The sequence below is a fragment of the Notamacropus eugenii genome, chromosome 6 (genome assembly GCF_028372415.1).
Source record: "Notamacropus eugenii isolate mMacEug1 chromosome 6, mMacEug1.pri_v2, whole genome shotgun sequence".
NCBI lineage: Eukaryota > Metazoa > Chordata > Mammalia > Diprotodontia > Macropodidae > Notamacropus > Notamacropus eugenii.
Window position 1 is genome coordinate 260016151 of NC_092877.1, and position 26843 is coordinate 260042993.

General features: G+C 36.6%; 1 protein-coding gene and 1 pseudogene across 13 annotated transcripts in view; both read left to right on the top strand.

Annotated features, from left to right (window-relative positions):
- MYCBP2 (MYC binding protein 2) overlaps positions 1-12998 on the top strand; it is a 317910-nt gene extending 304912 nt beyond the window's left edge. For all 13 annotated transcript variants that reach the window (XM_072622185.1, XM_072622187.1, XM_072622188.1 and 10 more), the window contains 7 exons: positions 892-995; positions 1927-2115; positions 2574-2681; positions 4145-4354; positions 6517-6624; positions 8533-8698; positions 12185-12998. In XM_072622185.1, the coding sequence (XP_072478286.1) occupies positions 892-995; positions 1927-2115; positions 2574-2681; positions 4145-4354; positions 6517-6624; positions 8533-8698; positions 12185-12300 (1001 nt within the window). In that variant the 3' untranslated portion in view covers positions 12301-12998. The remainder of the gene's footprint in view (positions 1-891; positions 996-1926; positions 2116-2573; positions 2682-4144; positions 4355-6516; positions 6625-8532; positions 8699-12184) is intronic.
- Positions 12999-24385: 11387 nt separating this feature from the next.
- LOC140512835 (guanine nucleotide-binding protein G(I)/G(S)/G(O) subunit gamma-10 pseudogene) lies at positions 24386-24748 on the top strand (annotated as a pseudogene).
- The last annotated feature ends 2095 nt before the right edge of the window (positions 24749-26843 follow it).

A 26843-nucleotide genomic window follows, 5' to 3' on the forward strand; every position in this document is an offset into this window, starting at 1 on the left:
ACCCCTCTCAATTTTTTTCCTAACCCTTCTTTGGCTTTCTCCACGAGATCAGTCAGTCAGCAAGCATTTATTAAATGTCTGCTGTATGCCAGACACTGTACTGTCGACTGGATGACACAAGTAATGAATACAGAGAAGTAGAATGCTGTAGCTAAATACTGTAGCTATCTTACCATGTGACCTTGAGCAAATCCCTTCCCTTCTGGGCATCCAGGTTCTTATCTGCATAATGACAACTTTAGTATAAAGTATGTCTAAGGTCTCTTCTCCAACCTTCCAGTCTCTGTAAGTGTGTAATAGTCATTCATTCAGCCCTGTTCTAAGCACTGAAACACTCCTAATGCAACTACTTTTAAGTCTAAGATGGAAAAAATATTCTATTTTTTTACATAACTAAATGATTTAAATGATTTTCAAATTGCATTTTTACATTTTTACTTCCTCCTAATTGCATTATGTACTTGCAGCTTAAATTAAAAACTCACTTAGAAGATACATTGCTGCTTACAGTTCCTGTGTTTCAGGTTGCTATTTGCCTAACTGCTAAAAGCCACAAAAGCTTTACTATTAATAAGTGAGCCTGATTAAGTTAGGATTGCAGCCTTTTATTCCTCATTATGTTTTTAGATTTTAAAAAATTTGAAGTTTTCCCTGCCCCTTTTGCCTTTTCCTCCCTCCTAGAAGCTCAAAAGCATTTCATAAATAAGCATATTTTCAGATTGAAGAAGAAAAGGAATTTGTAAATTATTTCATTCTTTCAGAAATCCTCTTCTAGCATTATTTGACCTAATAGGAAAAGCACGAAATTTTAGGTATATTGTTATCTTCTTTTTCATTATTTAACCATTTATTACATAAACCTACAATGCGGTACTTTCTACTTGCACATAGGTAAACCCGCAACAAGTAGCTCTGAAGCATGCCGTTTCTGTGGTTCCAGGAGTGGAACCGAGTTATCTGCTGTTGGAAGTGTCTGTTCTGATGTAGATTGTCAGGTAGGTACAAATAAGCATACACTCACCTCCATCACCACTGGAAATAACAGTCTTTATGTTTGTAGTATATTGTGTATGTAGTTCAGCACAGACCCTACTTTATAGACTAGAATACAGGGAGGATTATATGTCTCAGCTATAGAGAGGATCAGAAAAAACCCTAAATTTCCCCTTTTGATTTGAAGCACAAAGTAGACCAGAGGTTCCCAAACTTATTTGGCCTATTGCCCCCTTTTCAAAAAAAAAAAAATTACTCAACACCCCCTTGAAAATCTTTAAACCTTCAATAATTTTTTTTTTAATGACACATCTTAAACTTAATAATTGATTGTAAATTTGTGGGGGGTTTTCTGCATTGAAAGTTTGATGACACGATATTGCATCATATAACTGTATAGTATTGTATTGTAAACAAGTCATTACACTCACATATCCTGGACTTCCTGACAATGCGTGACCTGCTTACCTCCAACATTTGCTTATTAAGACTTGTTGGTGGACTTGATCACTGATCTGTTATAACTTCCATTTTGTGTGTTTATTTAGAAAATGATGTAATCACTTTGACTTTAACCCCATTACACAACAGATGAAACATGTACAAACAATTTTTCAAAACTTTCTTTTCTTCTCTTCTTATGTTTCCCCCACACCTTTACTTTTCTTATTCAATGCCCTCTAATTGCACCCAAGGTTACTACTACCTCCCTAGATCATTCCAGCACCCCACAAGGAATGGCGTCCCCCACTTTGGGAACCTCTGGACTAGACCCTTTTCTTTGTATTAAAGTGTTGAAAAGAAAATAATATTAGTTGATAACTAATCTTACTAGTTATTGCCCATAAGAAAATTAGCATAATGAGTGTAATTAGTCAGACATTTGCCTTTAATTTTTAAGATCTTTTGCTCTTATGAATTTCTCTTTGGCAGGAATATGCTAAAATAGCCTGTAGCAAGACACATCCTTGTGGCCATCCTTGTGGAGGTGTCAAAAATGAAGAACACTGTTTACCATGTCTGCATGGCTGTGATAAAAATGCCACAACGCTTAAGCAAGATGCTGATGACATGTGTATGATATGCTTCACTGAGGCACTTTCAGCAGCACCAGCTATTCAGGTAGTTATTTCATATTTTAGCAGTTTTACATTATCATTTTTATAGTGAAAACTTGAAAAAAATCTGTATTTTCATTCATTGTTTCATAGTCATGGATGTGTCTTCTAATTTACAGATAATTGGCATTTTTGTAATAGGTCACCAAATGAAAGGGCATCCATTAGGATCAGAGATTTCCTTATAACAAAGTAGAGCAGTATTAAGTAATAGTTTCACAACTTGTCTTTTAACACACTCAAAACTTTTTTTTGCTGGGGTGAAATGTCCAAAAGATGAGGAGAAACTAAGAGCCTATGTATTCTGTAAAGTAGACCTACTGAGAAGTAAAGAAATGGTTAAAAAGCCTGTGTACATATCCAGGGATTTCACTATGCTGAGTTCCTAAGTCATAAATATCTCTGCTGTTAGTCACTTTTAGTCATGTATCTGCTCATGCATTTCCCCTTTTTCTTTTTAAGTTGGATTGTAGTCACATATTCCACTTGCAGTGCTGTCGGCGAGTTTTAGAAAACAGATGGCTTGGGCCTCGGATAACATTTGGATTTATATCTTGTCCTATTTGTAAGGTATGAGAAATTAAAAATGATCTACGCTCTACTTAAATTTCAGATTTTTCTTGACCTCTGGAGACTCAGGAAACACAGTATCCTACTTTTATTGGCCCTTGGTTCCTTGCTTGGTTAGCTTCCTTGTGCTTTTCCTCCCTAGATTTAGAAAATCTTAGAGTATCAGTCTTACAGATTCCATCAATGCCTTTCTATTTTTTTAAATTTTTTTTGTTTTTTTTAACCAGTGCCCTTCTACTTGATATTCTAATATGTTATTATATATCTCATTGTTTTATAACAGATTTATTTTATTATTTATGACAGATTTCAAAATTTTAGGTGCTCAATAACTACTCTTTAATTCTTCATTGAATTGGTTTTTATTTACCATCAGGAAAAAAAATCATTCAGACACATATTAGAAGATTATATCATTTATCTTCAGCCTCTTAAAAAATACTTGTTTGCCAACATGAATTGAAAAATGAGTTCATATCACAACACTTGTTGAGCAGTTGGCTATAAGAAAAATGAACATATTGTTCCAATGTTAATAGATACAGATGTCTTCAGTTGTCTGATGAAGTCACGATCTGACCTTTCAGTGACATTAGGACAAGTCCTTAAAAGCTCAAGGTCTAAAATCCAAAACAGACCCTCTGAGAGATTCAGAGCAGTCACTTCTGAGCAGAACAACCCAGTTGTGCTCTGATACTGCCCCCACACACACCTGTTTGGTGCCATAAAGCAAGGCAAAATCTAGTTCACTAGAGCAATTTATCTGGAGGTGACATCCTAGAAGATGTTGTTTTCTGCCTTCTTTCATCTCCATCTTCAAAAAAATGAGATAAATTATTTTTTTTCTTAAGGCATTAACTTCTAAGTCTCAGGTCAAAAGTAAAGGAGCAGGATAGAAATCTTAGGGAAAGAGACTTAGGCACAACTAGAATAGTGTGTTTTACTTTTCCATTTGTGTTTCTAGGAAGAATAAGGTAGGGTTAAGAGTTATGAAGATCATTCTTCTTTGTTTTAATATTTTATTTACCATTATGATCACCTTGGTTATATGAATAAGTATGATAGGAACCAGCTATTTCTGTTCGCCAGGATTTTCTATTCTTGTCAGGTCAGTCTTTCAGCATCTTCTCAGTGCCTCCTCTATTCAGAACATGTCTGAAGTCCTAAGTGCCTTTAGTATCCAGACTTGTCAGCAGTGTCTTTTACCAGTTTCTATGAACATTGTGAGGATCAATTACTGATTGACAACAATGCCAACTCAGTATGTTGGTTTTTAAAAACATTAAAATATTAATGAAATAACTTTTAAAGTATTTTTGGAATAAGTTTCTCTTTTACATTGAAAATTTTGGGGTATTTGGTCTATGGCATATTCAAAAAGTAATTGATGAAGGAAGTATCTACTACATAGAGATTATCAAAAAAACTAATATGAATTTAAGGTGGTATATTCTTCATTCCAGAACAAAATAAACCATACGGTATTAAAAGACCTGCTTGATCCAATCAAAGAACTTTATGAAGATGTCAGGAGAAAGGCCTTAATGAGGTTGGAATATGAAGGACTCCACAAGAGTGAGGCAATCACAACACCAGGTGTTAGGTTTTATAATGACCCAGCTGGTTATGCCATGAATAGATATGCATATTATGTCTGCTACAAATGCAAGAAGGTATGCTTGAAATTTATTTCAATATCTTTTTTAAAATAGGAAATTGCATAGGTAACAAAAATATTAAATGTATGGTTGATATTATACACTCATTTTAAGACTGGAGGTATAAATGGAATAGACTTAAACCTCTTTGGTTTATTCACATTTATAAGATACCTGTTACGTGAGGCTTGTGGTTTGTTAAAGTGCTGAATTTGAAGTTTTCTAAGACCTTGGTTCAAAACTCACCTCTGATATTTCTATGTGACCATGGTCTAGTCACTTGAATCTCCAAACCTCAGATTCCTCTGTGTAAAATGTGAGGCTGGACAGGATGGCCTCTAAGCCTCCTTCCAGCCCTAAATCTGTGATCCTTTCTTTTTTTGGGGTGGAGGCTGGGGGTGGGAGATACAAAGACAGAACTGAAATAGTCCCTGGCCTCAAGCAGTTTAGGTTTTCATGAGCACAAACAACATGTTTATGGATAAGTTACTACAAAATACATATGCAGAGTATATACAATGTGATTTCACAGTGTCCAGAGAACACTGACAACTGGAGGGGTTTTGCAAAGGCCTTAGGCAACAAATTCCTCTTGTAGACTTGAGTCTTAGATGGAAATCTCTTCATATACAAAGTTGATCCTGCTTAGTTTATTGATACATTCACCTTGCCAGGCATAATAGTTGATGCCTGTAATCTCAGCTAAAAATGAAAATTTTCTTCAAGTTTATGTAATTTATTTGGTGGTATTTTGGTATTGTATTGTGATGTGCTGATTTGTATATGTGGAGATCCTGAAAGAGGATATTACTGTGTCAGTAGAACATGTGTTTTGAGTTCTTTTTCCAGAAGGGTGATGTATCCTTGCCCCAGTCCATACCCTTTTGTTAATTTTTCCCCGCGACTGTTGTGCATTTAGTAGATAATTATCTCTTATCCTGTGATGGGACAAGATCAGATCTAGAAGTTTTTCAACATAGGCATTCAGACTGTAACTTTGGCCTCTTTTTGATACCTCTCCATCATTTCATTTGTGTCCATCTCCTCATGGCCCCTTTTGGGGTTTTCTTGGCAATGACACTGGAGTGTCATTTGCCATTTCCTTCTCCAGCTCATTTTACAGATAAGGAACACAGGTTTAAGAGCTTTGCCCAGGGTCACATAGCTAGTAAGTGTCTGAAGCCAGATTTGAAATCAGGAATAGGAGTCTTCCTGACTCCAGAAAGACAGAGTTGTCAGTGGGTCCAGTGCGCCACTTGGCTGCCCTTTTACCTCCTTTGCACTATGCAAAAACCTGTTTTAGACAAATTTTCAAAGCAGTTTGATTTCACTGTCTGTTGTGAATGCTATACACACAATGGAATGTAATTTTTCACCCACAAATGTTTCCTGAATAAATGTGAGCATTATTCTGCTATATTCTAATGTAATTGCCAAATCCTATTTTCCTTAAGAATTTTTCCTTTCTGACTAGTCTTTGAGCCAGTTACAATCTGATGTTTTAGTCTTGTGCTTTTCAACAAATAACCAACTTTTTCTAATCTAATTAACATTATTGTTTAAGAATTTCCAAATGTTAAGCAAACTTAGTTGGAAATGTTATTTAAGATTTAGCAAAATATAAAAAAAAAAAACAAAACAAATTAAATCAAAGCCCTAGGCTTGACAGATTACCCTTACCATACATTACTAATCCAATACTAGAGAAGCGGGCTGAGTAAAATCCTAGTATCCTTTGCCTCTCTAATATAAGAAGTACTTTATTGATACTGCCTGTTGTAATAGGAGGAAGCTAAGTGGTGCAGTAGATAGAACACAGGCCTGGAGTCAGACCTGAATTCAAAAGTGACCCCAGACACTTACTAGCTGTGGGACCCTGAGCAAGTCACTTAACCCTGTTTGCTTCAATTTCTTTATCTGTAAAATGAGCTGGAGAAGAAAATGACAAAGCACGTCAGTATCCCTTCCAAGAAAGCCCCAAATGGGATCACAAAGGGCTGAACACGGTGGGAAAACAACGTACAGCACGTTGTAGACAGAGAAAGAAACATATCCAAATCAGGTAGTAGCACATCTCTCTGTACCCGCTGGCAGTGGTACATGACCAATGAGGGCTTAACTCTAACGTCAGGCTTCATTTCTGCAATAATCTCAACATATTCTTTGACTTCCTTTAGGCATATTTTGGTGGTGAAGCTCGCTGTGATGCTGAAGCTGGGCAAGGAGATGACTATGATCCTAGAGAGCTTATTTGTGGAGCATGTTCTGATGTATCCAGGGCTCAGGTGGGTGTAAAAATTTAGGAGATAGAAAGGTGGTCTACAGGCATTGCAGGGTTGTTGGTTTTTTTCAATATTCATAGTAAATGTTAGCTATTCATTTAAGCCTTACAGGTCCTGGTCTGTAATAATAGATTTATAGCCAGAAAAAACCATAGTGATCATCTAACCCAGCCATCTTATTTTACAGATGAAGATCTCGAGGGTCAGACAGATCACATAGATATTAAGTAACACAATCAGAAGTTCAGTGTTTCAAGATCAGTTGCATTTCTGCCACCTTACATTCATTGTAACAATATGTAACAGTGTAGCCACTGAAAATCTTTACATGCATTATGCCATTATTCTCACAGTTTTTCCTCTGTAAGAAGCATGACAAACTTACCATTCTTTTCCTACCAACAATTTCCAGACATAAACTAATAGTATAAAACTTTTTTAAAAACATGCTACAGGCAAATTTTTTTTGTTTATCCTTCTCCTGTTGTATAACTTCATAACATGTCTGTAAGACAGGATGCCTGAGGAAACTGAGTTGAGAGTTTAAATTCACTTGAGTTTTTAAAGGTACTTGTTTAGTCATGCACTGTAATAACAGACCTCTAGGACAAGAACTCAGATTTCCTAACTTTAATTCAAGGTCCTTTATCTGTATTTCTGGTTCATCAGTTTAAAAACATTTTCTGCTTTATAAACTAGATTTGGTACAAGCTACGTAGTTAAAATTAGCGAATGTGCTGTACAAATAATTATACAAGACATTATGCTTGTTAATAAGAAAGGCCAGTCTTTTCCTCTGAAAGAGGAGATAGGAAATATCTGAATGATGTCAGAGGAAGAGGAGACAGAAAAGAGGCAGTTCTTGGCAAATGGTCTCTTTTTTTGATGAAATACGAAGCTAAGTCCTTACAAAATCCTTTGCTTAGTCTCATTCAGTTTTCACAATAAACCTCTGAGGTGAGTAGTACAACTATTATTTCTACCTTACAGATGAGAACTGAAGCTCAGAGAGTTTGGCACACTTGCCTAAGGCCAGAGCCCTTAGTAGCTGAGGTTAAACTTAAAACCAAGCTGTGACTTAGTACTATAAGGTGAACTGCCATCAGCACAGTAACCAAGCAGGATCCCAGTGAGATAGGCTCTCAGCCTCCTGGTAGAAACGCGAAGGACTCAGAAGGTAGAACAAGGCCAATGTGGAAATTTGTTATGTTTGATACTATATACATGTTTGTAAAGAGTTTGGGTTTTCTTATGTTCTCAGTGGAATTGAGGGGTTTGGGGTAGGAGAGTAAGAAGGTGGCTATTTGCTGATTGAAACAAACACACAAACAAATCTCAGAAAATCTGATCAATACAAAAAACAACCACAATTAAGGATTTATGCTGCCTTCCTCCTGACAGAGAGGGAAGTGATAGACTCAGTGCAGATAGAGACATGTTTTGGTATAGACATGGCCAATGAGAAGTTTTATTTTACTTGATCATACATGTTTATAACAGAGATTTGAGGGTTTGTTCTTGTTTTTACTTTCTGAATGGAGGTCAAAGTGAGAGAAGTGGGAGGGATTTTTTTTAAGCTTTTTGAGGATAGGCATTTTCTTTCCTTGTATATGTGTAACCTTGGTAAGTAGTACAGTTCCTGGCATGTAGTAGGTGCTTAATAAATGTTTACTGATTAAAATAAAATACGTGAAGGGAAGGAGCAAGATGCTGGAATGGACAAGAGCAGAAAAGGCCAAGAGCAAGAGATTGGCTTTGATAGGAAGAACCACTTCTTTCTCTGAGGCAGAAGTGAAAGAATAGATGAGGGTGAAATGTGGAGACATTTTGAGTCAAGTTTGTTTAAAGTTTAAAGATCTTAAGTCTCAGTTAACCTTACTTTAATATTCAATTTGACTTCTTTTCCTGCAGATGTGTCCCAAACATGGTACAGACTTCTTAGAGTACAAATGCCGCTACTGCTGCTCTGTGGCTGTATTTTTCTGTTTTGGAACAACCCATTTTTGTAATGCATGTCATGATGATTTTCAAAGAATGACAAGCATCCCCAAAGAAGAACTTCCACACTGTCCTGCAGGTGAGCTTTCATCAAACTTTTTTTTTGTCATGATTATCATATATATAGATACTATACATTTTTCCATGTTGCCTAGAAAGAATGTGAATTGGTTTACCACTTGGTTTCATAGGAGTCTTCTATAAGATTACAATGGATTCTGTTGGAAAAATTCTTTTATTTTGATATTTTAGATTAATTTTTACTTATTATCTTAGTTTCATATTTAACTGGAAACCATAAGGCCTTTGTTTCTAAAATTATTATTAGAGTAAGCCTTTTTCATTAGAATAGGATAAAGTGTCATGTAACTTTAGCCACATTTTAGATCCTTTATATAAAAATGGCAAAAGAACCAGCCTCAGAACATGAATTAAAGTCCCACTTCTGACCTATAATATGTTTGTGACCCTGGGGAAGTCACTTAATCTTCTAGTCAGTCCTCCAAGATTATATAAGTTGCAAAGTGGTTGCCCATCATCATTGATAAAGAAAGTTTCTTCACCAGGAGTTCAGTACACTAATGAAATCACAAATTTATGCTCCCATTCCCTCACAGATATGCCCTCTCCAAAAAAGGAGGCTAAGGAAACTGGGGTAATAAAGATATTAGAGCATGATAATCCAGTACATATGAAAAGCAAACATTGCTACCCAGTTCTCCATTTGGAATATAAATTGTCTGCTTTTTCACCTGTTAACCCATTTCTCTAAAAATTCCCTATAAATCCTTTAAACTGTGTATGTTTACACAGTTCAGTATGTTATTAATATAAGCTACTTGAGGGCAGGCACTGTCTCACTTTTATCTTTGTACCCCTGGTGCCTAACACAGTGTATGGGGCTTACGAAACACTTATTAGTTGATTGACTGTTGATTGATAGATAAGAAAGATATAAAAGATTGATAGATAAGGTCTCCCATCTATAAAGCAGTAGAAGTAAGCAGTACAGGAAAATAGTTTGGGGGCATTGTGAGGTTTGGAGCACAGCATTCCCAACATAATGGTATCTGCCAGCTTCATACATTTTCAAATGATTTTTGCATTACTGCTGTCAAAGTGAAGCCCCACAATCTGAAGGAAAGACCCCACAGTCGTAGAAAGGATAGCTGAAGGGGCAGAGGGAGCAATATTCTAATTACTGCCATCAATAATGAGTGTGGGTGAAGGCCAAGGGACTCCCAGCCTGTGTAGGCAACAAAAATTCTAAAGTGTCATCAAATGAGTTTAAAAAGCAGCTCCACAGATTCCCCAACCACACATTCACCTAAAACTCATCCACATTCAAGATCCAACCCAGCATGGTACACCTGCCCAAGGTAAAAGATAGATTTGCTGCATCTTAATTACCCCAGGAAAATGGACATTCGTTCTAAGTCAGCACTACCCATCTTCTCTTTTTAATAGCCACAAAAGTCTTCATTTATTGTGACATCATTTTTCACTGTATCTTATAGCCATCCTTCTTTTTCTGCCCTTCTGCTGTTTTAAGAGCATGTGTTTGCATTTTGGGGTTGCCAAAGATGAACTCTCTCCTGTGAGTGAACTTAAATCAGTGCCCTTCTAGTGAATCTGCTCTCAAAAATCCTGAGAATCAACTGCCATCTTACAAAATAGAATTCTTTATTAGTAGGGGGCAGGACGGGGTGGGGGGGTGAGGGGGCAAAGAAGGAGTGGGTAAAGAGGCATCATGACTGATCAAGAGCTAGGACCTTGCTCTGACCCATACTGGCTCTTTGACCCTGAGGTGTAAGCCATTTAATCATTGTACCTCCAGAAACTCTGTAAGACTAAGTCATAGATTATATATTGATGAAATGCATCTTTACTGCTTTTGTGACAGTAAAGTATATATCTTTTTACGTTATATAAGAAGTTCTTAATAAATACTAGGAAAGGGACTAACAAGCAATTTCTCCTAAGTAGTCATAAAGACTTCGTATCAAAACCAAAGTTTGCTTTCTAACTAAACCTCTGACGTGCTCTTCTCATCCCTGTTAGAATCTTAATCTTCATTGTCAGAATCCCCATACTGTACACATATTTAAGACTGTAATTAACAGTGCTCCTCTAGCCACATTCAGCTTCAACATTTTCCCTGCATTTTGTCCTGGTCCTTCGAGACTTGCTTTACAGAAGAAGTGATTGTATGTGGTTCTCTGCCCACTTCCATAGGCATCTAGTCTTATCTTAGATGCTGGCCCTTAGACTTTGGCTAATAGTTCTTAACTAGGGACTACTTTCTGCTTGTCCTTTATTTCCCTTCAAATTTTCTTTCTTCTGTATAAGAAGATGGAGATTTAAAAAAAAGTGTCATCTCCCTCTTTATTTCCCTTGCTCTAGTCCTCTGCTGTTTATCTTCCTCTGAAGAGGATGAGAGTTTACCTCACTCAGAGTGATGGCAGAACATTGGTCAAGAGGAAACCTGTGTTTTGTCAAGTTTCTACCTCAGGCTTGTCAGCTGAAGCAGAATTAGCTTAAGACGAGCAGGTTGTGTCACTGAATCATTTTGGTTCTGGTTTTAGAGGAGCAAAAGCCCTTTTGCCAGTTTTAAACTCAGTTATCGAAAGGAGATAAAAGTATGAACAAAAACAAGAGGCCACTTCATAATTATGTAATGATTGGGTTTTTTAATGAGTTTAGTTTAATTCGTGCTGTCCACAAAGGTTCATTTCCTTTTTTACATATACCATAAATTAAATTAATGAATTGTTCATATTTTTCAAAGAACCTATGATTGCTAAGATAAAAATCAAGCACTGTTTGATTTTTTAAAAAACATTAATCATGATTCTTCCCACTTTTAGCTTTCTTTAGGGCTAAGGTTAAGAAAACAATTATTATTAATGGTCCTTGAATCTTAATGTTGTTTTATTGTTTTTACCTTTGAGGAGAAAACAGTCAAAATCTTACATTTTTTAGCCAAGATTATTTTCTGCCACAGTGAAATGAGTTATGGTTATATACTCATAACAGTTATAGGCAATGCTAAAACAAAAAGAAGTTTTCATGTACTTTTGGATCCAATGATACTGGTCTCCTGGCTGACCCACAAACAAGACACTCCAGCTCTCATCTCAGGGCATTCTCTCTGGCTGTCCTCCATGCCTGGAACACTTTCCTTCCTCTGCTCTCACTACTGACCTCACTACTGGCTTCCTTTAAGTCCCTACTAAAATCCTACCTTTTTTACTGGAAGCCTTCTCTAACCCCTCTTAATTTCAGTGTTTTCCCTCTTTTAATTGCTTCCTGTTTATTCTCTACATAGCTTGTTTTTTATATATTTGTTTGCTTGCTGTCTTCCCTATTTGATTGTAAATTCCTTGAGGGCATAAACTGTTTTTTGCCTCTGTATCCCCAGCAGTTTTCATAGTGCCTGGCACCTAGTGGGTGTTTAATAAATGCTTATTGATTGATTCATATGATTGTAATTGAATCACAGGTTCAAATAACAATATTCCTTAATTTGCCTTAAGTAATCTTTTGTTTTCTTAAAACTTCATAGGTCCCAAAGGCAAACAATTGGAAGGAACAGAATGTCCACTACACGTTGTCCATCCACTTACTGGAGAAGAATTTGCTCTGGGTTGTGGGGTTTGTAGAAATGCTCACACATTTTAGACCATCTAATTTTATTTGCTGAAAAAACAGATGCCCTTGTCAGGAAGAGAATACAGTGGACTCTATACACTTCTCAGGATGAGGATGGGACCATTTTAAAATTAAAAAAAAACATTTGCAGTGCAAGAAGGATGCCAAATACCATGTACATAATTCTTGCTGTGAAAAAAAAATGCCTTTTTTTTAACCAAAACATCTACCTTGTGAGATGTTTGCATGTGGCCATTACAGTCATCGGCTATGAAGCATTGAATATTTATAGATAATTGATATAAAAGGATCACCATGCCCATAGACTACAAATGATGCTGGCTGTCAGGCAAAGAAAATTAAAAAAAAAAATCATTGGTTATTGTATACTGACTTTTTGTAAACCTGTACAATTGTAACTGCATCACGGGAGGGGGTAAAAAGAAGAATATTCTGGTTTATTTCCTAGACTGTTATAAAAATTGTGTTTGGAAGGCATATTAATGTAATAAGCATCACACTGTATATAAAGATATCAATGTTTGTCCTGTATAAGAATTACTCAATTACAAAAGCAATTTCATTTAAACTTCTAGGTTATGTTTGAGCCTGAAATTTTAATGAAGTGCAATACTGAGTGTGCCTCATATCTTGCAGCTGTAAACATAATGGAATGTACATGTCAATAAAGCCACTGTACATTTTTATACAGTGATAAAGTCTAACAAGCGTGTAAGGTTGTATTTGAGAAGCAAAACGTACAGTAAACAAAATGTTCTCACTGGTTCCTAACATTCTTAAAGTATTCCTTGGTGGAGGGGAGAAAAGGGTGGGGGAGAGAGAGAGATGATCACTCTTTTTATGTTAAGTAAGCATCTATATTCCTTATGTAGCCCATTTTAACTCTCATTATTAATAATGTACCTTAAATTAAAGTTATACAATAGTAATTTTCTTTTTTTTTTTTTACCAGGCCTTGTGATTTTATCAGTATAGAAAGCTAACTATGAGGAATTTCCCCTAACAATATACTTTCTCTACAACTTTTAGTATTAAAGCTGATTGGGGCACTGAAGTTTGAAGACTGGCCTAGGAATCCAGCTAAATAAGTCAAAGGCAGGACGTAACAGATCTTCCTGCCTCTGCAGGCAGCACTCTATCCTTGATGCCATGATGCCTCTCAGGAAAAAAAATAACAATTTTCATAATAGTAAAAATAAAAGAAGCATTGTACAAGTACAGCAAGAATTATTTAAAGTATAAACAATAGGACTGGTTTTATGTTAAATTATAATTTTTATTAGATTTTGAATTGAGCATGCAGGATGTAGAGGCAGGTAGATGGCTTAGTGGAAAGAGTACAGGACCTGAAATCAGGTAAACCTGAGTTCAAATCCAACCTCAGACACTAGCTGTGTGACCCTGGGTAAATCATTTAACCCTGTTTACCTTAATTCATTGGAGAAGGAAATGGCAAACCACTCCAATATCTTTGCCAAGAAAACCCCATATGGGGTAACAAAGAGCTGGACATGACTGAATGACTGAACAACAACATAGGATATAATGCAGTGTGTTTATATGGTCATAGAAGGCGGAAAAAGAAATTATCAGCTAGCAGATACGAAGCTCCTTTAAAGGTAGCTAGTGTAGTAAAAAAGAGTAGAAAACTGTAAGTTTTATATATATATGTACATATATATGTGTATATATACCTATATAATATGAGCTCTAATACCAGTACTGCCTACCTATGTGTCTCCAAAGTCAGGTAACTTCACTGTCTGTTCATCTGCATAAGCAGGTGACCTTTCTAAAATGCCTTCAAGCTGTTAACATTTTACAATATTACTAACCAACAGCTTAATGAACATTTAATATGGTCAGACTACAGAGTGATTTTAGGTAATTATCCCTACAATTAATCCTGTTGAAGACATTGTATATGACTTGCTATTTTGGAAATCAAAAATGATCATATCAGTTGTCATCTGATTTTATATTTTATTGTTATATAAATCAAATTGCCAATCAGATATTTTTTGAGAATTGCTTATTAAGTAGAGGTAGTGTGGTAGAGTGATAGAACAGTCTTGGAGTCACAAACTAGGTTCAGGTCCTAATTGTGACACATACTAGTTGTATGTCCATGGCCAAGTCAATTAACTTCCCAGAATTCCCCAGGCAATTCTCTAAGACTTTCAATCTGCATAAGGAGAATGAGTTTTCACACCAGGAATTCCTAATACCAATTAAATTTCAGGTTGAAGAGGAGTATAGGTAGGGCCTATTAAGTGAGAAAAAGATACATGCACAAATCAATATATGATAAGTGCCTACCAGACAAGTACAAATAGAAGTTAGAGAAGCAGAGGGGTCATTTCCAAAACAATCAGGAAAACTTTCAAAGAAGTGGTAGCATTTCCGCATCAGGCCTTGAAAAAAGAGTGGTAATGCCAAGATAAGTTACTTCAGGCAATATTCTCCAGTAGGCTTCCCCATGCTAGTCTAATGATTTAGGCTCAGGATTAGAATACAGTAAGGAACTCTTGGAACATAAAATGCAAAAATAACTTTACTGGTTGCAAAAGATAAAAAGAATTCTTAAAGTTCAAAAGATACTAATTCAGATAAAAATGGTTACTCCACATTTACCCATGGCAACTGGCCACACTAGTTCAGAAAACCCCCAAGCTATGATAGAAACCTTTGACACCAAATTCCCCATAAGTTAGATTTTCCGTTTCTCCCTCTTCAAGTATCAGGAAAGTCAAATGCCCATCCTCCTCCTCCCCCTTAAAGAACTAGCCCAACATATGTTAGAAAGGTGTTCATCCTTCCCTGGCAGAGTGATCATGAAGGTCGGAAAATGAAAGGGATATTCAAGTAATGATTGTCCATTTCAGTGCATATAAGATACATAGAAGAAAATATTGAAAAACGAGGATAGGAAAGTATAGAATCTTGAAAATTGGAAGTTATAAAGTTTATCTAATTCCATGTTTCACTCAGTGCAAAAATCTCCACTAGCTAGTTTTATTTGCCTGGAAAAAAAAAAACAGCTGCTTTTGTCTGCAAGAAAGCACAGTGGAATTTGTATATTTCTCAGAAGAAGGGACTTTTTAGAAAATTTACAGCAAAAAAAGGAAACCAAGTATTCTTACTGTGAGAAATAATGCTTTTTTTTAATCAAGGCATCTTTAACAGCTAATCATCTAAACTTAATTTCAAAGATTGCAAAGAATTTATTATAAGTACTAAGACTTATACTTTATAAAAGAGACCATTTATTTTGAGACAGATGTAATTGTTAGCAACCTTATATTGAACCAAATTTTGCTGCCTTGTGACTTCCACTTGCTAGTACTTTCTAAGTCTATTCTCTCTTTCATGTGACAGGTCTTCATATAACAGATGACGACTAACATCACCCCACCCCCAGCCAGTCTCTTTCCAGTCTAATCATCTTTGGTTTCTTTAACTGGTCATTGTATAATATTGCTTCCAGACCTCTCACTATTCTGGACATATACCTCCAGACAACCCAGTTTGTCAGTATCCTTTGTAAAATGTGATGACCACTGCAAAATACAGTAATACTTTCAGACTGAACGCTGTAATCTCAGTAATGTTCCCTAAGAAAACATTAGACATTCTGATCAACCTTGCACTCATCAAATTCCTAAATCTTTTATATGATCTAATATCTACGTAAGTCTCCCTGATACAGTGATTGTATAGTTAATATACTTTGAAAGATTTAATTTCCCAGGAACTAAGGGCTTGAAGAGGCCAGAGACGACATCTAGACCAATTTGCCACGGACCAAGAATCCCTAATACACAATCCCTGAGAGTATCTGCCTGACCACTTTCTAGGGAAATGTTTGAATTTTGGATAGTTCTAATTATTAGGAAATTGTTCCTTACATCAGCTTGAATTTGCTTTTTCACAGTTTCCATGTCTATTCCTAGTACTGCTCCCTGGGCCTAAACTGAACAGATTGAATCCCACTTCCACAAGATAACCCTTCAGATACTCAAAAAAGCTATTCTCTCTTACCTCTCCTAAGTCTTTTCTTCTATAGGCTAAACATCCCTAAATCAAGCTATCTGTATACAGGTCTTCAAAATTTCATTCTAGTCTGATTTTTCCTACAGAATTTTAGGTCATTCTTTCTCTGCATGCTTGAAAATCTGACCCTCAACTTCCAACATTCTAGCATGTAATCTAGCATGTATGTCAGAGTTGGGTTCCTAAATCCCAAATTTTAATCATCTTGATACTTCCTCTATCTTTTAAGGGATGAAACTATTTAGACCAGTCAAAATTTCTTAACTGTAATGGTTCTGGCAAAGAGAAAACCCCAGAAGATTCTTTCAAATAGTTGAAGTTTCTCATCACGACAATAGCATATTTCCATACTAGATTTGTGATGTTTCCCAAACTCCTCATCTAATTATCCTCTTGTCCAAGACATCCTCTGTCTTATACCCACTACAAATTAAATGACATAAAACACTTCACAGAACTTAAAGGTGATATATAAGTCCTGGCTATTATTCTTTTTTACATTCCACATCCAAATGACCCCGCCGTTTTCTTGTCCTTGGGCAACTAAATTTTCTCACATGAAAATATATATGTATATCCTTTTTTTTTAATCAGCTTAATCCACCACAAAAAGGATTCTCAGTATACAAAGAAAAAAAGAGGATTGTAGATGAAATTGAGTATGTGTTGAAATGTACTTTACTTTTTTAATTTTACATAATAGTGCAGTTTGTGTCTTTTTTTGTTCTGTATATTTTTTAATGCTTTATTGAGGCTCTTTGTCTTTTTTGCGTCTCTTTCATACTTACTAACAGCCCCTCGCCTAAAAAAGAACCTCTTCCTTGTAACAGCTATTGGCAAGCAAAACAAATGAAGCCAGTCTCTTGTATCTCATTTTGCGCCTTTACTCCGTCAGCTTTCTGTCAAGAACACTTCATCTGGCTTTTGGGAAGTCATAGCTGCTCACTGAGGAGATCAAAGATCTGAAATCCTTCAAAGTTTGTTTTTTTTATTATTTAATTTTTTTATTTCAAATTTGAGGGTATTTGCATATACAAAGAAGAAAAGGAAAGGTGATTGTATAGGAAACTATGAATCTGTTATATATAGCTTGGAATTTTTAAGCCTATGATGCATTGAGCACATAAGTTCCAAAACTGTGCCTCTTGACTGTATCTCCTGATGAATCTCATTCTCTTCTGTTCTTTGCAATTTTTTTGTAAATAGTGTTTTGTTTTCCCAATTAATGTAAAGATAGTTTTCAACATTCTTTTTTTATAAGATTTTGAGTTCCAAATTTTTCTCCCCTTCCCCAAGACAGCAGGCAATCTAATATAGGTCATACATGTGCAATCATGTTAAACGTATTTCCACATTTGTGAAATGTATTTCACATGTTGTGAAAGAAGAAACAGAATAAAAGGGAAGAAACATGAAAAACAAAAAAAATGAAAATAGTATGCTTCAATCTTCAGTCAGATTCCGTAGTTCTTTCTCTAGATGTGCGTAACATTTCCCATCATGAGTCTTTTGAAATTGTCTTGGATAATTGGATCGCTGAGAACAGCTAAGTCTATGATAGCTGATCATTAAACAGTGTCACTATTACTGTGTACAGTATTCTCCTGGTTCTGCTCACTTTACTCAGCATCAGTTCATGAAAGTCTTTCCAGTTTTTCTGAAATCTGCCTGCTCATCACTTCTAATAGCATGATAGTATTTTATTACATTCATATACCACAACTTGTTCAGCCATTCCCCAATTGATGGGTATTCCCTCAATTTCCAATTCTTTGTCACTACAAAAAGAGCTGCTGTAGATATTGGTGTACACGATGGTCCTTTTCCCTTTTTTTATGATCTCTTTGGGAGAAAGACTTCACAGTGGCATTGCTGGATTAAAGGGTATGCACAATTCGATTGCCCTTTGGGCATAGTTCTAAATTGCTCTTCACAATTGTTGGATCAGTTCACTCCTCTACCAACAATGCATTAGTGTTCCAACTTTCCCACATCTTCTCCAACATTTATCATTTTTCTTTTTCATCATTTTAGCCAATCTGATAGGTATAAGGTGGTACCTCAGAGTTTTAATTTATTTGCACTTTTTAAATGCTTCATTGATGCTACTTGGGGTGGGGGGGAGGGGATGACTATCTCCCTCCCTTTACTTCTCAAGTCTGCCATCAAAATTTTTTTAAACCCTCCTTTGTAACTGATAAACATAGTTAAGTCAAACATTCCACACGTTAGCTATTTCTGAAGATGTACGACTTATTCTTCATTTGTAATCTCAAGAGGTTGGAAGCATGTTTTGTTAACCAGTCCTCTGGAGTGGTCATTGATCAGACTTCTTGAGTCTCTCAAAGTTGTTTTTCATTACAGTGTTGTAGTCATGGTACAGATTTTTCTACTTGTTCCACTCACTTCATTCTGTAGCAGTTCATATCATCTCCCAGCTTTTTCTGAATTTGTCCATTATATCCTTTCTTACAATGCATTCTATTACATTCTGTTATATACATATGCCAAAGTTGGTTTAGTTGACAGGCACTCACTTTATTTCCTGTTCTTTGCTACAACAAAAAGTGCTATTATATATAAATCATTTTGTAAATAAGATTCCTTTCCTCTTTTTTACCTCTTTGGGGGGTATATATCTAATAATGGTATCACTGGGACAAAGGGTATATATAGGTCACTTTTGGAGTCCCAAAATGTTTTCCAGAATGGTTGGAATAATTCACAGCTCCACCAACAATGCAAAAGTATTCCTGTCTTCCCATAGCCACTCCCAACAATTGCCACTGTCATGAGTTTATGTCATTAATAGGTGGTGCTACTGCATTCTCTTCCTTTTAATCTACTCTGTTGCTTCTCAATAAGGTGATACCCTTCCAGTGTGAAATTCTAGTCATGAATGCCATCCCATTAAGTCTCTCATGCCTAGAAGGTCATAGTTGCTTCCTTACATTAGAATCTCTGTTTCAGCTTGTTCATTGCCTATATTATGTATCAGTATGTAGGTGTCTGAGGCCATAGCTGTTATTGAAGAGCAGTGTGATATAATGAAGCACTTGTTCTGGAGTCAAGAGGTCTAAAGTAATTTTTATCTTTGTGATCATAGGCAAAGTCCTTAATCTTTCTGAGTGTTTCTTTCCTCATGTATGAAATGGGGACAATAATACTTTCACTGCCTACCTCACAGGGTTGTTGTGGGGAAAGCACTTTGTAAACCTGAAAAACATATAAATGTGAGTTAATATTAATGTTGTTGTTATCATTTTTACTGCTGGCACGCTTCTTAGATACTGCCTGCCATGAACTGTCGATATCTCTGCAGTGCCAGAGGTGCCAGGTTGTTTGCAAAAATCAGATCAAGAGGTCATAGTCCAGACAAATATTTTTTTACCAGCCCTCGGTAAAATCATTCCATACTTTAAAAAGAGTCCATTATAAGATCATAGGTTTAGACCAGCAAGGCATAAAAGAGAAAACCAGAGAGACAGAGACACATCTCACACAGTAGTTATGTGACCCTCTGGGCAAATCACTTCAACACCTGTGTGCATCAATTTCCTCAGATGTAAAATGGGGAAAATAATACCTACCTCCCAAAGTTGTCTTATGATAATACAATGAGATAATATTTGAAAAGTGCTTCTCACAATGCATGGGACATGGTAAGTGCTTAATAAATGTTTCTTTCCTTCTTTCCTATGTTCCAGGCATTGTGCTAAGTGCCAGGGATACAAATACAAGCTAACAAGACAGTCTCTACCCTCAAAGAGCTTGTATTCTAATGGTGGAAGACCATACTTACAGAGAAGCTAGAGAAGGGAACCTACCCAAGGCAAGTGGAGAAGTCCAGGGAGAGACTTGAGCCAGAAGTGTGTTAAGCATGGTTGGACACCTCCCACAATGGTGATCTGGAGAGGGAGTCACCAATCAGTAAGGTGAAATTTACCATTTCCTTCTCCATCTCATTTTACAAGCATTAAGTGACTTGCCCAGGATCACACAGCTAGTAAGTGTCTGAAGCCCAATTTAAACTTAAGTCTTCTTGACTCCAAACCCAGTGTTCTATCCCCTGTGCCACCTAGTTGCCCCCTGATCCAGTACTTCTCTATATTTAACGGTCTGGTCCAGAAATACAAACCTATGGTTTCTGACAGGCAGACAAATCACCCTTACTTAGCTTTAATGGGAGAAGATTGTATAGGAGGAGAACATATAGGAGCTGAAAAAGTTATTGTCAAGTGTACTTGGAGGGTTTTAGAAATGAGGAGTACAGAAATCGAATTTGTGAAAGAGTTTGGGAGGATTTGAGAAATTTGAAGAACTTAAACTCTAGGATCTGGAGAGGAGAGCAAAAGAAGTAAAACTAGATAAGGAGGAGAGAGTTGTAAGATAAGGAAATGGATAGAGTCATGTGGTTCTCAAGGTGTTAACAGGAAGTAGAATACCAACTACAAGGCTGAAACCACCCCCCCACACACACAGTTCTGAGGGTTACTGACAAAATAGAAAAGGACTGAGTGACAACGTAAGTTGAGTGCTTTGGGGGGTACTTAACTACAGGGAAAAGACAAAGTTGCTCAATTTTTATTTTGTTTTCATTTTCTTTGCCGAGGAAAATGACTTTTTGACTAGAAAGTACACAACAAAAATAGCATAGAGGGAACTGATGCCCCAGATAAGTACTATTGTAAGAGAACACCTAATTACCCTTGATTTCAAGTGACCAGACCCAGATAAACTACCTTCTTTGGTACTGAACAAGCCAGTGAATGTGGTGGTTGAGGCACTTAGGGATATTTCAAAGACTGTAGGGAATGGGAGAGATACTATAAGACTGGAAAAGGACAGATGGTGTCCTAGTTTTCAACAAAGGGAAGAAAAATGAGCTTAACTTTAATTCTTGGCAAAATTCTAAGAAATCATTAGTGAACACCTAGGATAGGAAGCAGTGATTACAAATAGCCAGTAGGGGTTTATCAAGAACACATGCCACACTAACCTTGTTTCCTTTTTTTAGCAACATTTGGAAACATCCAAATTTGGAAACAGTGTTTCCTGATCCCTGTGAGTGGTGTTTTTTCCTCCTCATCATACTATACTATATGTATATTGTAACATATTGTAACCCTCAATAGAATGTAAGCTCCTTAAGCATAGGGACTATTCTCTGTTTTGTCTCTGTCTCCCTACTATGTAACACCTAACAAGGCATTCCTTGCACATGGTAGGAAATGATTGGTTGGGTTGGATTGGTAAATTACAAGTACTACAGATAAAGTTTACCTAAATTTTAGCAAAACATTCAATAAAACATCATGCTGTTTTGTAAAACAGCTGATGAGATGTGGGCAAGAGAATTGAAATTGAATATTTAGACCCAAAGAGTAGTTCTTACGGATTCTGTGCCACCTTGGAAGAAGACTTCTAGGGGACTGTCCCCAGGGCTCTCTGCTGGACCTTGTTCTTCTGGACATTTTTATCAATGATCACATGAAGGCCTTGATGCCATGCTTATAAAATTTGCACATCAGACAAAACAGAAATGAATAGCTAACCATTGCATGACCAACACAATCCAAAAAGAGATGATCTTAATCACACAGTAGATTACTATGATCATTTACTACTGTATCTCATGTACCTACTCTATTCCACTGATCCACCACTCTGTTTCTTAGCCAGTACCAGAGAGTTTTGCTGATTGCTGCTTTAGAATATAGTTTGAGGTCTGGTAGAGGTTAGGCCACTTTTCTCTGCAATTTTTTTTTCATTAATCTAGAACGCTGAGCTGAATACATTAGGGTTAAAAAAAAAATCTCCAAGTATAAACTGAGAAAATCACAGTGCTTGTATAAAAAAAATGAGGAGTTTTGGTGAACAGCAAGCTCAATGAATCAACAGTGTGATAAGGGAGACTTTTTGGTTAAGTTACTGTGTTCTTGGGCTTCATTGATAGAAGCCCAATTTCCATGAATGAGGACATAATAGTTCTGTATTTTGCTCTTGTCAAATCACATCTGGGGAATAATGTGTTCAGTACTGCATTTCGTAATTTAGAAACAACACTAATAAGCTGGACAATGTCCAGAGAAGGATTCCCAGAATGTTAAAACATCCCAAATTCATGCCATCTGAGGATTCGTTGAATAAACTGATGACATTTGTTCTGGAGAAATCTCTAGTAGGATATAATAGATCCTAAATATTTGAAAAGTTCTCATTTGGAAGAAGGAATGAACTTTTACTGGTTGACCCCAGAAAGCAGAAGTAGGAAGAAAACCTGGAAGCATCAAGGAGATATTCAGATCAATGTAAGGAAAAACTTCTCATTCCATCTCTCTAAAATTCTATGGACAGCCTTGGGAGGGGTGGATTCCCTCTTGCTAAAGGTCTTCAAGCAAAGGCCAGTGGACCACTTGTCAAATGTATGGCAGAAGGGATTTTTTTTTCATGTATGGGTTGGACCAGGTGACTAGTGAAGAGTCTTTTCACTCTGAAATTCTATGATTCAGTGAATATGAGAGCAAACAATTTTCAATAGCCTAGATAGAGAATATCATGTTTATATTTCTTCTTCAACCAAGTATATATGCTCAAAAGGCATGCCAACTTCCCTCTTAGATGAACAGAAAAAAAGAGGGAGTCCTTACATCTTTGAGGAAATTGGAGGGTATAGAAGTATGATGCAGTGAAGAAAGGGAAGGCTGATTGAACATTTGAAGACACCAGGTGGCACTGCTAGCCACTAACTAAATTCTAGGTCTAATAAGAATTAAACCATGGAAGTTCAACTTAACTCTGGTGGTTCCACACTTCACTGAACCCCAAAAGTAACTCTAAAGAAATGTCAAATTCTCTATGGTTCCATCCCTCAGCCTTTCTCCCAGGGAAGACATTCTCCTCATTAGTCCAAGGGGCGTGGTTAGTATTTATTTGTGCAATCAGATTTAAATTCCAAAGATTGTTCAGTTTTTCTCTCCAGAAAGGGACACATCTATTTTATAATTCAAAGTGCTCTTTAGTACCTCTTCCTTTTCCTTCCACTATGCATGCACAATTGAGACTTCCCATCTTTATGTCTTCTTTGTGGAACATATATGTTTTGGTCCTCTCTCCCAGAGCTAGGTCTGCTCTATTGTCCCTAATTATTCCAAAGAAGCACTCGAATAGTAGCAGATAGAACTTTCACAAGCCATGCCCTCCCCCCCTTATTTGGGGGCCAATTACTAATGTCTCAATTCCATGTAACCACTTAACATTAGCTTTTACAAAAAGATATTAACTACAAAGATAAAGCAAGAACAATCATATACAGATGCAGCTAGTGGGTATAGTGGATAGAGCACTGGGCCTGCTCAGGAAGACTCAACTCCCTGAGTTGAAATCTGGCCTCAGACACTCACTAGCTATATTAACCCTGTCTACCTCAGTTCCTCCTCTATAAAATGAGCTGGAGAAGGAAATGGCAAACCACTCCAGTATCTTTGCCAAGAACACCCCCAATGGGGTTATGGAGAGCAGAACGTGACTGAAAGAACAAGAATTCATGTGCTATAATTTGTCAAGCTGTTGTTCTCTGATGATCACTTCCTTAGTTTTCAGTTATTTGCAAAAGCAAATAGAGCTACAATAAATATTTTTATACATGTATGTCTTGTCCCTCCTTCTTTGATCTCTTTGAGTTGTAAGAAAGTAAAAAGAAGCAGGAAAGGAAATATTTTTCTCTGATTTTTTATGATGTGACCTTTTTATCTAAATCAACTATCAATTTGGAGCAGATCTTGGTTTATGTTGGAAGATAATGATTTAAATGTAATTTCTGTCAAACTTCTTTCCAGTTTTCTCAACAGTTTTTGCCAAGTAATGTACCTGTATCCCAGTAAATGGTGTCTTTGGTCTTTGAGTTTACCAAACATGAGACTACTGGTTGTTTTTGTTTCGTTTTGCTTGTTTCCATGTTGTTTGTTTGTAGACTAAACTTTGTATGCTTGTGTGTCTGTATGTGTGTTCAGATCTCCTTTGTTTCAGTTAAGAGTGAGGTTTCTCAGATCCGTTCTAGGGCAGGACTGATAACTCTCCTGACCAGCTTCAGTTCCTGAGAAGGACAGTGCCTACTATTATGTCATCCCACTCCAGCCCTAGCATCATGCAAGGCTTGGCAGAGCAACTGAAGTTGAGGTAAAGGTGGAGAGAATCAAGATCTCTCAGGCTGCTTCCAAGCTCCAACAATATTGTATGAAGAATGGTTGCAAAGATACCTTGCTTGGAGTTCCAGATGGAAGAAACATCTTTCCAGAACCTAGCTCTTATATTTTAATCTGATGCTTTTTTATAAAATGTTTTCTATTTTAACACACATACACACACAGCCCATTCTACTATCAACAAAACAGCACATCTTTCATAACTCAGGAGTTTCTCTACCTGAAATACAGAGCCTATTTTTACATAAGTGACTATATTTTAGCAAAGAACAACATTCTTTTACCTAAAACAAATTATTTTAATTATAACATGTTATGACTACATAATAAAGGTTTTTCTTTTCTAGCAAGCATTCCCCCCACCTTAAGAATTTCTCTTTTCTAAAGAAACACACCCAAGGGCACAATACTGGCTTTACCAATCAAACAGTGTCTAGATTTTTCTAAAAGAGAAGAGAAAATATTTTATTTTTTACAAAAACATGGCAGCTATTTCTTAAACAATGTTTTTGAAAGATCAATATTATGATAATAAATTGCTTCATGGTTCTGTTTTTTATTTAAAAAGTACTAGATTTTTAAATTTTACTCTCCCTACCTGTTTCTCTGTGTTTATATACTTTTATTCTTATACAGTTATCAGAAATAAGATGTGTCCTGCCTTTTTTCCTCCTTTCCATACCAGTTTACTCCTTTTACCTTCCCTTCTCCTTTTCCTCCTCAGAACCTCAGAACAGAATTAATCCAGCCCACAAGCACAACTGACACAAACCTTTTTAACCTTCTCTAGAGCCCTGTATTTGCATCATAATGATTCTACTCAGCTCCACTCTTTTTAGCAGGAAAACTTAGAAAGTCTTTAATTGCACAAATAAATGTACCTTTCTAGATTTCTCATGGCTTGTGTTTGTATTTCAAAGTTCTCATTTAGCTCTGGTCTTTCTGACAGAAATTCCTTTAAAATGTTCTATTCCATTTTTAAAGATTCTTTTTTCCCCCTTTACTAGGTAAATTGTTCTTGGTTGCAATGAGATTAGCTGAAGCCTTTCAGGAGATGATGAGATTAATACATACCCTCTGCCCTGGGCAAATGGGCTGGACAATGGAATCAAGATGGAATCCAAACTCACCCCTTCCCTACATATGCCTGATTACCCCATCTCCCTGCCCACAGGACACATTTCCTCTAGAAGAATCTTTAGCTTCTCAAGACTAGGGGGCATCTCCCTTAAGGGGTCATCTTTAAGCCTCTATCTCCCTTAAAGAGAAAGGCCCTCTGGGTGTATTATCCCAAATAAATAAATGCCTTTACTTGATTTGGAGACAGCCAGAGGGGATTTTTTTTTGAGACCACACCTCAACACACACACACACACACACACACACACACACACACACACACACACACACACTTCATACCTCATCATTTGGAGACCTATATTGTTTACTTTTTGAAATATTGGATTCCAAGATCTCCTCTCACTTACAGAACATATATGTATAAAATGTGTATGTAGAACATATATATATACATATATATATATATAAGCTGGGCAGTTTTCATTTATGATTTCTTGAAATATAGTGTCCAGACTTTCTGGTTCTAGTTCCCTTCTCCCTTCCTCACAAGGTGATGACTAACCCAGTCTCAGAAGGCAACAGGTCTGCTAGTCTAGGGACTTTTACATCTCCATGGACCGCCAGGCACTACATCACCAGTGGAAAGCGTTTTATTGTGCTCCAAACCAAGAAACTTATTCTCTAATTATCTATATGGCAAAGTCAACTACTCAGCTGCAAACCTTAATTCCCACATTTCATAAAGTTCTCTGTTCCACAGTCTTCTCTCTCCTTTATAATGTGTATAGGCTTAGCCTCAGCCACATTCTATCTTATAAAAGACCATCCCACCATCTTAATCATCTTGCGAAATACTAGGCCAAGATCTCTAAGTCGAAACAGTATGTATAATTAGTTGCTGGGAGTATACTAAGCAAAATCTTAGCAAACAGACCACACTTCTTGTTACTAAAACTGCTGACAGTGCTACCCATTTACCCAAGGCTTCAAATCATCTTCTTATCAGAGATGATCTACTATTCATCCTGGATCCTGGGAAAGTTACTGATTAACTCTTTTCACAAAATCCTTTCCTGCTCAGGCTCCCTATTTCCTTTTCCAGTGGATTAAGGCAAAGAGAAGTTAAATGACTTGCCCAAAGTCACACAGCTAGTACATGTCTGAGATCACATTTGAACTCAGGTCTTCCCGAGTTCAGGCCCGGCACACTATACA